General features: G+C 40.9%; 1 protein-coding gene across 1 annotated transcript in view; it reads right to left on the bottom strand.

The window, feature by feature from the left end:
- The window catches only part of LOC124284351 (alsin-like), a 93,874-nt gene extending 80,263 nt beyond the window's left edge, over positions 1-13,611 (bottom strand). The window contains 1 exon segment of the mRNA XM_046720438.1: positions 13,437-13,611. Coding sequence (XP_046576394.1) covers positions 13,437-13,474 — 38 coding nt within the window. The 5' untranslated portion in view covers positions 13,475-13,611.
- Positions 13,612-14,932: the final 1,321 nt, after the last annotated feature.

The following is a 14,932-nucleotide window of genomic DNA, read 5'->3' as shown; positions in this document are numbered from 1 at the left end:
TTTAATATATGTGGTCTCAACTTAGGCAAGTGAGTTTGTTCAAAATTGCCTCTGTTTATTCAGCAGAAAAATAGGTACCCAGTGGGTAAAGTTCTGTGACTAATGACCTAGCACCTCACTGGCAGGCTGGGCTATCCGGGGTAACAATACTATTAATAGTCAGATTGTTAGCGCTATGCACATCCACCTGGTAAAGCGCATTATAAATGCACTTATTATTATTATCATTATTATATTATTGTATGTATACATTACTGTACATAAAGCCCCCAAGCCTTCACACACAAATACACCCACATCCATATCTTCACGCACACCCACATTCCACATGCACATAACAATCAACATTCACCAACATCTACACTCACACAACAACACAATCATCCAAGGGTCTTAATAAATGTTTTCACATTTAAAAATAGGTCTGACTTCTAAGTAAGATGACACATGCGATTATTGAATATTTTTTAAAACTCAATTCCGTTTATGTGAATAAGATAAAAACCTTGGACCTTGACATCACATCTTTGTCACTGACTGACTGACTGACTGACTGAGTTTAGTTTTACGCCGCTTTTAGCAATATTCCAGCAATATCACGGCGGGGGACACCAGAAATGGGCTTAACACATTGTGCCCATGTGGGAAATCGAACCCGGGCCTTCGGCGTGACGAGCCAACGCTTTAACCACTAGGCTACCCCACCGCCCCTCTTTGTCACTATCTTATCACCAATGAAATACAGAATTTCTGCAGGTAATGAGCTTGAAATCAACAACCAATAAAATAGACTCCACACATAAGTTTGTCCAAAAACTACATTCACAACCATGGCCTCAGACATCTAATCACATACAGTAAACGTGCATGAGTGAGTGAGTGAGCTTGCTTTTTGCAATATTCCAGCAATATCACGAGACCAAAAATGGGCTTCACACTCTGTACCCATGTGGGGAATGGAATCCGGGCCTTTGGCATGACAAGCGAACGGTTTAACCACTGGGCTACCCCACTGCCCCTAAATGTGCATAAGGACTGACTGAGTTTGGTTTTACGCCGCTTTTAGCAATATTACAGCAATATCACGGGGGGGGACACCAGAAATGGGCTTCACACATTGTACCCATGTGGGGATTCGAACCCGGGTCTTTGGCGTGATGAGCCAACGCTTTAACTACTGGGCTACCCCACCGCCCCCTTAATGTGCATAAGGAACATGCTCATAACAAACTGAAGGATGTAACAAACTGGGTTTTTTCTGTCCCGGTCAATTGCTGCATATTTTATTTTAAATGCATATTATGAATAACAGTAATTACAAACTAAACCTAGTTTGTTATAACCACAGTTTGCTGTTCCTAGATTTGCGACAATACACAAGGAGAGGTTGTGATATTTTTACCTGTTTTAATCATGAAAGAATTGAGTAATCTGACCACGGTGAGAGGATAGCTATTTCCAGCATTGTGTCAAATGACTGGATTCAAAACAACAATTTGGGTCCGGGGTACTATTATATATCAAAATGGCGACACACTACACCAGTGAAACCAGGTGTACTCATACAAAAGCCACATTATCAACTTCATGCTTATTGCTAGGCAAAACAACAGTGAAAGTTCAATTCAATCAATCAAGTGGTTCTAGTTTATCTCAGATCTATATCTCTACCACGTTTATGACAAGAGTTGTGAATGCTGGACATTTAGAATATTTAACATGTTTTGAGAGTGAGGTGAGGTGAGGTGAAATTGGGTTTAACGTTGTGCTTGAGAATATTTCGCTCATATGACGACGTGCATGCGGGTGTATGTGTATGTGCGGCTGTTTGAGAGTGAGTGAGTGAGTGAGTGAGTGCGTGAGTGAGTGAGTGAGTGAGTGAGTGAGTGCGTGAGGAGGAGTGAGAGTGAGTGAGTGAGTGAGTGAGTGAGTGAGTGCAGTTTTACACCGCTCCTAGCAACATTCCAGCAATATCACAGCTGGGGACACCAGAAATGGGCTTCACAAATTGTACCCATGTGGGGAATCAAAACCAGGTCTTCAGTGTGATGAGCAAATGTTTACACAAGCTGGCTACCCCACTGCCCAGTGAAATATAATGAAACCTACAGCCATAATGACCACAACTAAAACACCAGTAATTGAGAAAATATATATTTCAATGACTTTTTTACTGACATGTGTTGGAGTGAGTTTAGTTTTACGCTGCTTTTAGCAATATTCCAGCAATATCACAGCGGGGGACACCAGAAATGGGTTTCACAAATTGTACCCAAGTGGGGAATCAAACCCGGGTCTTCGGTGTGACGAGCAAACACTTTAAGCACTAGGCTACTCTACCGCCCTGACATGTGTTGGAGAGTTGAGGTGGTACACTGCCTCTGAGCAGGTCCAGATAAATACCTGTTTGCATTACAAGCCTTCAGCAATCTGTTAAGGGTTCCTTCTGACCCAGATTCCACATAGGGTGCTTGCTCAGAGATGAGTACAGTGACTTCCCTGCTGACATTTGTATTCAAATAACTACTTAAGACTGGAAAGTATTTTGAAGCCTTAAAGTTTTATTGCGAAAATAACCACTATAAATGGCAATAGAATATACTGTAGAATAATGCATATACTATGCAAACATACAATAACATATAAACTTAATGCAAAAATATTTGTATCACTTTTAGTAACAAATGAAATTTCCAAATACATCATTCCTTATTTGAATACAAAGCTTGATAATGGATTATGCAAAGCTATCTTGCCATATTGCATTGTTAGCATAGTCATCATGGCTGCCATTGCCTTTCATTACAATAGTGATACTATAAATAATAGTTTCATTGAATGCATATATTATTCAAAACATCAGTCATCATTTCAGGCAATCCAGTTTTGAAAAACTGAAAAACCATACCTATTATTTTTGTCCATTTCCATGGTTACATGTGGTAAGTCTCAAGATACTCCAATTGGAGGCCCAACTAGGAACTATTTGTGAAAAATGTCTTCTATGATTGGAAAAACTGACTTTTCCATAGTAATTCAGCTACATAATGATAGACTATAAACAAGCCTTTGAGCTAATTTCCGAAGGTTATGTATTTTCTGATTAAAAAAAAGAAAAAAGAAAAAAAGAAAATGAACAAGAAGCATATTTCTTTGAAACAACAAGTAATTTCACAGTTATCTCCCTTGATACAAAAACCATCAGTTGCACAATTATACCCAAAATGCAGCTTTATCATCTGGATACCCATTCTCTTCCCACAGAGGTTACTCCTGTCATATCTTCCTACGTAACCTCTGTTCTAATACGGCCCTTTCATGGTGTGCGCGTTCAAGACTGCGTGATTGGAGGCAATCAGATTTAGCTGTGCAATCAGCGACGTTGTTTCAAAAGTGATCATTCGCAAGGCCTCGGTAATTTCCGTATGCTTCGAGAAAACTAAACCTCTTCCCCTGCTCGATGCGCGAGCGTTTCTTCTAGACAGAACTCAGTCATGTTATGGCACAATGGATCAGTGTTCCCGCGCTGGAATATTGCTAAAAGCCAAACTCAGTCAGTCAGTCAGTATGGCGGATCAGTGACAACGGACAAGCTAGCCATTAAACGTCTTGTGTGTAACATCAACACAAGTCCCCGGCAGATGGGGGATATTTGTGGCCCCACATTTGCTTGTGTTAGTCAAGTTGAATCTAAGTCGATGTGACACGTGTTCTGATTGGATAGAAAGAAGGGAGATAATTCGTTTTGCGATCTTTTGCCGCTATGGGATTTTATGAGAACCGGGAAATATGGCCGTATTAGAACAGAGGTTCGTAGGAAGATATGACAAGTAACCTCTGTGGGAAGAGAATGCTGGATACCATGGAACTCATTTATCTCCTGTCACAAATCTGTATCAGTTGTCTCCCTTGAATCTCACATTTTCAAGTTATATCCAGTGCTGAATCCATAAGCAACCTTGAATCTCAATTATTCCCTTGAAATAGTAAGTTATTTCACAATTGACATACAAGTTCTTTCCAGTTGATTTAACAATCTTTCTCATTTTTCCAGATGGCCAAGTTGTCTCGCAGAAGTTGTAATACCCCCTCGCATTCTTCATAATCTTCGGGATTCTTTTTCAGCGCCTCTTCTCCCTCATCCAGTGTTTTCTGGGCAAGTTCACAGGCTTTATCAGTGCTGTTACACACCTCGTAATGGTACACTGAGAAACTGAGCGCCAGACCAAGAAGGTGGTAGTTCTTCGACTCTAACCCCTCAACCGCTAAATTCATACCTTCTTCATATGCCTTCCCAGCATCCTCTATGGCCTGTGACCGATTCTCATCAAGTTCATATTCTGTAATATATCGGTAGTAATCCCCCCTTAGCTTGCAGTAGAACACTTTTGTTTGAACTTCTGTCGCGTGAGGGATCAATGAATCCTCGAGCATTTTCAACGTTTTTCTACATAACTCGATCAACTGTTTTCCTATGTCGTCGTAGTACTCCGTCGTCACATCTTTCACACTATCCGAAAGTTCATTACGCTGGTACCAGGCTAAGATTCGTAAAGATTGTCGGGCTCGACCAATCACATACTTTGACGCTGAAGCGAATAAATTTCTACTTTTTTCATCCAGATGAGGATTCTTTGCAATCAATTTCTCTATGAAATCCAGCACATCTTCCTGCCTGTCCATCTGATTCGCCCACTCCGCCAACTGGAACAGGTCATCAGCTTCACTATACAACTCCATTTTGAGAGACTGACAATATCAAGACACACTCTCACTGGTTTCAGCTTCCTGGAGATATGGTAAACAGTCACAACACCTGCCTCAAAAACTGAGCAAATCTCAATGAGAATCAGTGCAGTATCAGCTTTTACTCACTTCAGTACTTTCCACATGAGCGAACCAACACTTACAAACTTTCAAACAACCCAATTCCACCAGTTTTCAATACTGTGGGTCGAGATGGTGTCTCACTGTCCTACAGCCAAGTGAAATTTGTCAGCCTTTTCAGGTGACAGACAGTGGGTGTGAGGCTTGTCAACATCCACAGCAAATTACTCACTAAGTAAATATCTACGTTAGATTCAGACGAACAAACTGCACGATGTGTCCAGAATCTCTTATATCCTCGTAAAATTCCTCCGTCCACCACTTCAGCTTTGCCAAGTTGTAATCATTGTCTCATCAGCCTCCACATGAAACTGTTTACTGATGCATGGAAAGCCAACGAAAATGTAAAAACACTTGTCCTGTAGACACACTCTGCTTGAAACGGGCCCTTGGATCGGAGTGGTGAGAAATTCACCGTTCAAACATTTGTCATTCCAACTAAGCCAGGGTGTGGAGCGAGGAAAGGTTGACTGGTTTCACTCGTGTACTTATGGCTGCACAGTTCACAGCCCAACATGGGCATTCATGAGCAGAGTACACACACAAATGTGTTCAGAATTCATGCTCAATAGAGCATAGCAAATTCATGCTCCAAGCAAGACGGACGCATTCAAAGCTCGGTATTCATGATAACATAGATCACCCCCTTGCATATCAGACTACAAAAATTGTTCCCATGTACGCCTTGCAAACATAGCAACAATGATAATCTCAATTGAGGTCAGGGGACACGAGCAACACGAAATAACAATACAACGATTGGGAAACTAACAGAAATGAAACAGAAGTGAAGTGAAATATATCTTTCTATCTTGGACCTGAGACCATATACTATATTATCATTGGGCCTCCCCTTAGACACACTTTGATACCTGAACAAACCTTCCCTAATATATACACATAGCAACAATGATAATCTCGAATGAGATTGGGGACCCCAGCAACACAAAATAGGAACACGATTGGGAAACTAACCATGAATGAAATAGAGGACAACACAACTTAGTGAAATACAGATGTATACTACCTTTCAAAAGTTTAGACACACTAGTGTAAATGTAGCCACTTACTTCAGTCAACTGTTCTAAACTTGATTTCGCAAAATATTCCATTCAGTCTAAAGGTACTGTTTACACATGAACTAATGTATTGTGAAACAAATTCGTAACGTTGAAAAGATTGTTGTCATGAGTTCAGTAAATGATGAAAATCAGTGAAAATAGGCGTAGTATATATCTTTCTATCTCAGACAGGAGACCAAAGAATAAATTATTTCATGATCTCCCCTTAGAGACACTTTAATACCTGGACAAACCTTCCTCAGTATATACACATAATAACATACCTCACAGACTTATCTATTTGATCACACACACTCGAAGCCTGTCTATGAATTAATGTAGGCATGCTAACTTAAACAAACAATGTTTATTATTCATTGAGAAGCTGTCATACAAACTTGGACCCACTCCAGTAAAGGTCGGACTGGCATGGGTGAAGAGGCTGGCCCACTATCATTCAGTGTGTGTGTGCAAACAATAGTGACATACTTCCACAGCCATCTTCATTCAAATGTCTTACGTCTGTGTCGGCTAAAAACTCCTGAAGTATTTGACTAGACCCTAATCATTATCCACAAAGAATGGATTTTTTTGTCCATCAAATGGTTTATCTTTGTAACTTAAATAAGTTTCCACCATGTGTCTATGTCTTATTTCCATTATGTACAATTTAAAATGCTTCTGACATTTAGATGAAATACCTAAGCTTAATGCTTTTGAACATAATAAAACAGATCTGATATTTTTCATTGTGCTGTGTTGGGAATCACACTAAAAAATCCTGACCGAGCAACAAGTGACTGGGGATCTACTACTTACTAAATATTCTTGCCAAGACCCAACAAAAGTAGGGTTGATTTTTCTGCATATTCAAATAGAATCTCATTCAATATTACATTTATTTCTTGTTGTGTCTTGTATCTTCTTAAACCATGACATGGTAACCTTGGTGTGTCCTCACATTATCCTACACAAGGGAGATTCATCAACAGAGGCAACTAAAAGTACCACCCTAGATCAGTGAGGTTTTACTCCACTTTTAGCAATATCCCAGCAATATCCATTCTGGTCTAGGAACCATTCTAAATGAACTAACAATGTCATTTCATCACAAAAGATGCATATAACATGGTTCAGCTCTTGCCAATCATGGATCAAATCAGAACTGACCACTGGGAATCTGAAGGCACCACAAGGGTCAGTGTACTGCGAGATATATACTGTGGAAACAATTAAGTGAAGCCACCTGCTAGCTTCCATGTCTGTGTTTACAGATCCTTTCGGCAAAGGGCCTTTTCCCAAATTTAAAACAGTTGGTTTTGGCCAAATTTTTCCTAAACTGTTACCTTGTTTTATTTTGTGGCAGTGTGTATGTCTGACACTGCACTTTGTAATACATGTCATTGTATTGGATCGATGCTCATGATGACAATCACTGGATTGTCTGGACAACACCCGAAAGACCCTTTCTTATATTGTCTGCATATTACCCGCTTATGCATATATATTTCAAATGGTAATTATTTTATTACTTATACTTCACGTTTGTATGGCATATTTTAAGATTGAATTTTTAAGCATATTTGGGACAAAATTTTCAGCACATTCAATGTTGAAAATTTTATAATTAATTGTATATTTATATACTTATCCTATCTCACGGTATGCACCATCTCTCTCTTCTACGACCATGTGTGGAAACGTGCTGTCAGCTAAGTTGAGTTAAATCTAACTGGCCTCTGACCCGCCCTGACCTCTGCCCTCACCCCGACATCAACGCCTGTCAATCATCCACCAAAGCGTGCGGCTCGCCCAAACGATCACATGACCACCTCTACCTGTCATTCTCGTCTTGGAGCTTCCAGTAATCTGTGATGTGGGGCAGGTCGGGTGGGTCCTATCGCGTGAGATAGGATAAGTATATAAATATACAATTTATTATAAAATGTTAATTTTTTAAACTTATCCTATCTCACGGTATGCATAATCCCACGGTTGGTAGGCGGGATGCTCATGATGTCAATCACTGGATTGTCTGGACAACACCCGAAATACCCTTTCTTATATTGTCTGCATATTACCCGCTTATGCATATATACTACAAACAAAAAATAAGGGAACACCCTAAAATTTGATAGTCGTATATAAACTGAAACGTGGTGAGGTCATTTATACTCTAAGGTAAATGCAACTTTTTGTGTGCTTAATGGGCACTTTAAACGACATTTTGGAACATGCAGTGAAGCAACTGATTCAATATTTGTTGAGTTTGAGTGAAATGAAACATTGTTAAAAACAGCGAAAAACAAGGGTGCTGAAACACACCAGCACCATGTTTGATTCAAACGCCCAAACACAACAGCCTAGTGCATGTGGAAGACAGACTTCCCATGCAGCTTGTGGCAACTGGGCACAGGCAGTTGTGAATCAGTTCCGAAGGGCTTGGACCATAACATATCGGTCATCTGCCCTTGATGCTTTTCTGGTTATTCCAGAGCTAGGTCTGTCCTTTACTCTACCAAAGCCCTGGAACCTGTCCCTCAGTCTGTGAATGACAGAAGGAGACACCTGAAGACGGAGAGCAACACTTCTTATGGATTCACCATCCTTTAACCATGCAATGGTCCTGCTTCTGTTGCGGGCGCTTAACAGTTTGCGCTGTGGCATGGTGAAGAAAATGTGAGGCTTCAATACTGTCTGTAGCTTCTTTTAAAGGAAAATTTTCAGCACATTTAATGATTCTATCTACCTTAAAGATGATGGAAATAGTGAATGTTGTTTCACATCATAGCAGTCAGGTCCCACATGCACAAAATGCACTATGATGATCAAAACTCCCATTTGGTTTATATTAATTATTAACACATATTAGAAACAAAATCAACACTACATGGAAGAAAGTCCTTCTGATAAATAGAAGCAATCTGGGGTCTAACTGGGGTCATAGTGGTTAAAGCGAAGATTGGTTTGTGGTGCAACACTGAAGACCGTATTTTATGGGGCTTCGATTCCCCACATGGGCACAATGTGTTAAGCCCATTCCTGGTGTCCCCCTGCGCGACGTTCGATATTGCTGGAATATTGCTAAAAGTGGCGAAAAACTAAACTCAGTTAGTCAGTCTGATAAATAGAAGCAATCTGGAGCATCTAACTGGGGTCATAGTTTGCCGACACCTTCAAGGGAAGATTGTGTTTGCATGGTGCAACACTGAAGTTATGGTATTTTACGGGTGCTTCTAGCCTTCCATAGATATGTTATGTTGCACATGTTATAGCTCAATGTAACACACAGGAACAGGCACTTGTTTCCTGAAATTGGTCACTGTATTGTAGCAGAGTGAATATCTGTGTCTGGTTTTGATTACAAGTATTTCAAACCAGGACTTCAATGACAATCCTTTATTCAGAATACTGAATCAGGGTTCATACGCTTTGACCAGGACAAATTGCAATGACGTTTGTAATTACTTTTCCAGTATTATAGGTTTCCAGTTTTCGATGATATAATACAGATGAAAATCAAACCAAAGTAACAAGTAAGCTTTAACCACTAATCTAACCTGACCCCACCAATAAAACAAAGTAGTGAGTGAGTATGGTTTTACGCCGCTTTTAACAATATTCAAGCAATATCACGGCGGGGGACACCAGGAATGAGCTTCACACATTGTACCTATGTGGGGAATTGAGCCTGGGTTCTCGGCATGACAAGCGAACGCTTTAACAACTAGTCTACCCCGACCCCACCAATAAAACAAAGGAACAAACTTAGGAAGGCATTAAATCAGCCATACATACATGTATAGTTTGTCATAGTAGAGAGTGCTGAAAGAACATTTGCAGTGATTGAGTGAGGTTAGTTTTACGCCACACTCGGCAATATTCCAGCTATATCGCAACGAGTATGGACCAGACAATCCAGTGATCTACAACATCAGCATCAATCTACACAATTGGGATACGATGACATATGTCAACCAAGTTAGCTAGCCTGACCACCCAATACTGTTAGTCGCCTCTTACGACAAGCATCGGTTACTGAAGATCAATTCTAACCTGGATCTTCACTGGTCATTGACTGAAGTGTGTATAGATTGATTGCATGTGCAAATTTGTTTCTGGCTGAAATCGTATTTTCATGATGTTTAATGTATATAAACTACTGGCAAACAAGGATAAGTTGGACTGGCGCAGAGAACGCGTTTACGAGAAGTAGGCGGTGCACGGCAAGGAGCAAACCCACTTGGTTTGTGAAAGGTAGAGCAGATGTAGGCTAGTGGACGTGCATTGCATGACGATGAAATTGATTCCGCGCGTAGCTGCACACGCCTTGCTCGTAAGACTCTCACGTCGGTGTAGCAAGTCGCACTACACTTGATCGCGGACAGCCTGGGGGCCCTTCGCTAACAATGGCAAGTGCCAGTGGGTGGCTCTCATACATGCTAATATGGGTAATTGTCAGGTTGGTGCTCAACTTATCCTTGTTTGCCAGTAATGCACGTAATAAATTCTTCTGCACACAGAACTGTAAATTGTGACATGGATGATATAACGTCACACAGCTGATTTGTAGTGGTCTTAAGAGATGGGTCTAGGACACTTGCCACCCAGACAATTGCCACCTGGGACATCACTATTATAGTAAAAATAACTGGGCGGAAGCTATATGATGGCGGTCTGTAAATGATCAAGTCTGGACAAGACATCCCAGTGATCAACTGCATGAGCATCGATCTACGCAATTGGATACAATGACATGTGTCAACCAATTCAGCAAACCTGACCACCAGATCCCGTTAGTTGTCTCTTACAACAAGCATGGGTTACTGAAGACTGATCTAACACTGATCTTCATGGGTCACAGTATAACATGATCACGATATTCTGCATTCTACTAGTTTTTCCAGATCAAGAGGATCAATATGACATTTGAAATGTCTATTTGAACTGTCAACTCAAAATATCATGAGTGAGTGAGTTTTACGCGCGACTCAGCAACATTCCAGCTTTATATGGCGGCGTCTGTAAATAATGGAGTCTTGACCAGACAATCCTGTGATCAACAGCATGAGCATCGATCTGCGAATTGGGAACTGATGACATGTGTCAACAGCCAGCTGATTTTCCTGACCAACCGATCCCATTAGTCGCCACAACAAGCGTGTGTTACTGAAGATCAATTCTTACCCGGACCTTCATGGGTACAAAATATCATAAACACTGACACATTATAAACATGATAAATATTGTACTGACATAATGATATGCATGCTTGTCACTCCGAACAACTTTGTTATCAGGTTGGGTGACAGTGCGTCACTGAGTATATACTCAGCTTTTCTTCCATCTTTTCTGTAAAAGCATTATTTCCATCATTTACCTTCATAAAATATTGTTTATCATGTGTTACAAAATAGCTAACTCAACACTCTACTTCATAAGATTGTACCTATGTGGGGAATCGAGCCTTGGTTCTCGGCATGACAAGCGAACGCTTTTACAACTAGTCTACCCCAACCCCACCAATAAAACAAAGGAACAAACTTAGGTAGGCATTAAATCAGCCATACATACATGTATAGTTTGTCATAGTAGAGAGTCCTGAAAGAACATTTGCAGTGATTGAGTGAGGTTAGTTTTACGCCACACTCGGCAATATTCCAGCTATATTGCAACGAGTCTGGACCAGACAATCCAGTGATCTACAACATCAGCATCAATCTACACAATTGGGATACGATGACATATGTCAACCAGGTCAGCGAGCCTGACCACCCAATACTGTTAGTCGCCTCTTACGACAAGCATCGGTTACTGAAGATCAATTCTAACCTGGATCTTCACTGGTCATTGACTGAAGTGTTTATAGATTGATTGCATGTGCAGATTTGTTTCTGGCTGAAATCGTATTTTCATGATGTTTAATGTATATAACCTACTGGCAAACAAGGATAAGTTGGACTGGCGCAGAGAAAGCGTTTACGAGAAGTAGGCAGTGCACGGCAATGAGCAAACCCATTTGGTTTGTGAAAGGTAGAGCAGATGTAGGCTAGTGGACGTGCATTGCATGACGATGAAATTGATTCCGCGCATAGCTGCACAGGCCTTGCTCGTAAGACTCTCACGTTGGTGTAGCAAGTCGCACTACACTTGAACGCAGACAACCTGGAGGCCCTTTGCTAACAATGGCAAGTGCCAGTGGGCGCAACTAATACATGCTGATACGGGTCAATTGTCAGGTCGGTGCTCAAACTTATCCTTGTTTGCCAGTAATGCATGCAATAAATTCTTCTGCACACAGAACTGTAAATTGTGACATGGATGATATAACGTCACACAGCTGATCTGTAGTGGTCTTAAGAGATGGGTCTAGGACACTTGCCACCCAGACAATTGCCACCTAGGACAATTGCCACCTGGGACATCACTATTATAGTAAAAATAAATCTGGCGGAAGCTATATGATGGCGGTCTGTAAATAATCAAGTCTGGACAAGACATCCCAGTGATCAACTGCATGAGCATCGATCTACGCAATTGGATACAATGACATGTGTCAACCAATTCAGCAAACCTGACCACCAGATCCCGTTAGTTGTCTCTTACAACAAGCATGGGTTACTGAAAACTGATCTAACCCGGATCTTCACGGGTCACAGTATAACATGATCACGATATTCTGCATTCTACTAGTTTTTCCAGATCAAGAGGATCAATATGACATTTGAAATGTCTATTTGAACTGGCAACTCAAAATATCATGAGTGAGTGAGTTTTTTTACGCGGCACTCAGCAACATTCCAGCTATATGGCGGCGGTCTGTAAATAATGGAGTCTGGACCAGACAATCCTGTGATCAACAGCATGAGCATCGATCTGCGCAATTGGGAACTGATGACATGTGTCAACCAAGCCAGCGTGCCTGCCTGACCAACCGATCCCATTAGTTGCCTCTTACAACAAGCGTGTGTTACTGAAGATCAATTCTTACCCGGACCTTCATGGGTACAAAATATCATAAACACTGACACATTATAAACATGATAAATAACTGTACTGACATAATGATATGCATGCTTGTCACTCCGAACAACTTTGTTATCAGGTTGGGTGACAGTGCGTCACTGAGTATACAGAGAGTTGACTCAGCTTTTCTTCCATGTTTTCTGTCAAAGCATTATTTCCATCGTTTACCTTCATAAAATATTGTTTATCATGTGTTACAAAATAGCTTACTCAACACTCTACTTCATAAGCATGATATGGGTAAAGGCTAGTGTATTAAAAATTGGTTTTGAAAAATAATTTAATGATAAATATGTTCAAATATATAAATAAACAGCCAGTCATCACGATAAAAGACAGTACGATGTCTTCTCAATTAACATGATTAACACCTACTGACAATAGTGACATACAAAGCTCAGCTGATACGCAGTTCGTTTGACAGGTGAGGTGACAGTGATAAAAATATGAAATACTGATTACCTTTGCTTTCCACTTCTACGTTGAATCGACTCCGACATTCTGACTTGTATTCAGTACTTGTCTCTACTGCAGCAATATTTTCTTATGCAATTAGCCCATACAAGCCATATCAACAACGTTTAACTAAAATCAAACATCGCGTAAAAACTCCAATATTTACTTTCATGGAGGCGGCCATTTGTGTACTGTACCCCTACAACTAATCACAATTTGCGAATCAAGGGGTGATTCAAATTTTCGAAACCAGTAACCTTACATATTAAAAATAGGCAACCAGAACAAATGTACCACAACAAACATAAGATCACCCAGAGGTCAGTGTCCGTTTGGTGGCTTTTCAGTTTCATGACAAAAAACACCCTCAGCAATATTCCAGCAGGGAGTTGTAATCACGAGTACGGGTGAGTGTAATTACCCTCGAGTCTGGGGGCCACACAACCCAGTGATTGACAATATGGCAAGAGTGCATATTCCAGTATCGCCGCTTTGAACAACACTAAATCAATAACATTGGGATGTGAGGCATGGCTTAACCACCACCACTTTGATGAAACCCACGCGCTTTGTAAGATACCAACACACTAAGAACCATGACCAGAGTATGCCTGGGGTTCGAAACCCAATCACACGGACTACGGACGTAAAAGGGAGACAAGTATAAGTGACTGAGTTTAGTTTTACGCCGCTTTTAGCAATATTCCAGCAACATCATGGCGGGGGACACCAGAAATGGGCTTCACACATTGTACCCATATGGGGAATCGAACCCGGGTCCCGGCGTGACGAGCGAACGTTTTAACCACTAGGCTACCCCACCGCCCAGGAGATAAGTATGTATTCCCAGGAAACGAGTGGGACGCCAAGAATGAGTACTACATGTGGAGATATAAGTCAGTTACGAAAGATTCACCTAACGTTGTGTAAAAATCATGTATTTAGCAGTTGTCCTTGCTTTATAAATGACAAGGCCACTTATAGGTTAATAATTTGACTTAGCCCACCGGGTACCCATTCACTGCTGGGTGAACAGACGCACTTTTGAACAAACTCATTTGCCTAGGGTGAGACCACATGTGTCACGTCTGCTTCGTTGTGAGGCAGGACTAACGTCCTAGAAACTCTCAGTGCCAAGCTGTCAAACACGGTGCAAGGACTCTCCATGATCATCGTGGCTAAAGTTCTTCAACTGATTTGTAACCTGGGTTCTGTTCAAAAAATCACGGTGCGGTGGGGTAGCCTAATGGTTAAAGCGTTGGCGTTGCTAAACCCGTTCCCCACATGGGTTCAATGTGATTTCTGTGACCTGGCTCTGTTCACAAAACCACACAGCACCACGCGTGATCCTTCGTGAAAACGAAGACCTGGTGTGTTTAATACACGAAGAGACAAGAAATTCATCTTCCAATAACATTTGATTTTATTGTATAAAAAAACCCAAGCCAAACATGATCTAAATATGGGATATGGTGTAATATTGTGGGTTTTTTCCTAATCTA

The sequence above is a fragment of the Haliotis rubra genome, unplaced genomic scaffold, assembly GCF_003918875.1.
Source record: "Haliotis rubra isolate DU_JTF1 unplaced genomic scaffold, ASM391887v1 Scf334, whole genome shotgun sequence".
In the NCBI taxonomy this organism is placed as follows: Eukaryota; Metazoa; Mollusca; class Gastropoda; order Lepetellida; family Haliotidae; genus Haliotis; species Haliotis rubra.
The sequence above is the reverse complement of the archived record's forward strand: the minus strand, read 5'-3'. Positions and strand labels throughout refer to the sequence as shown.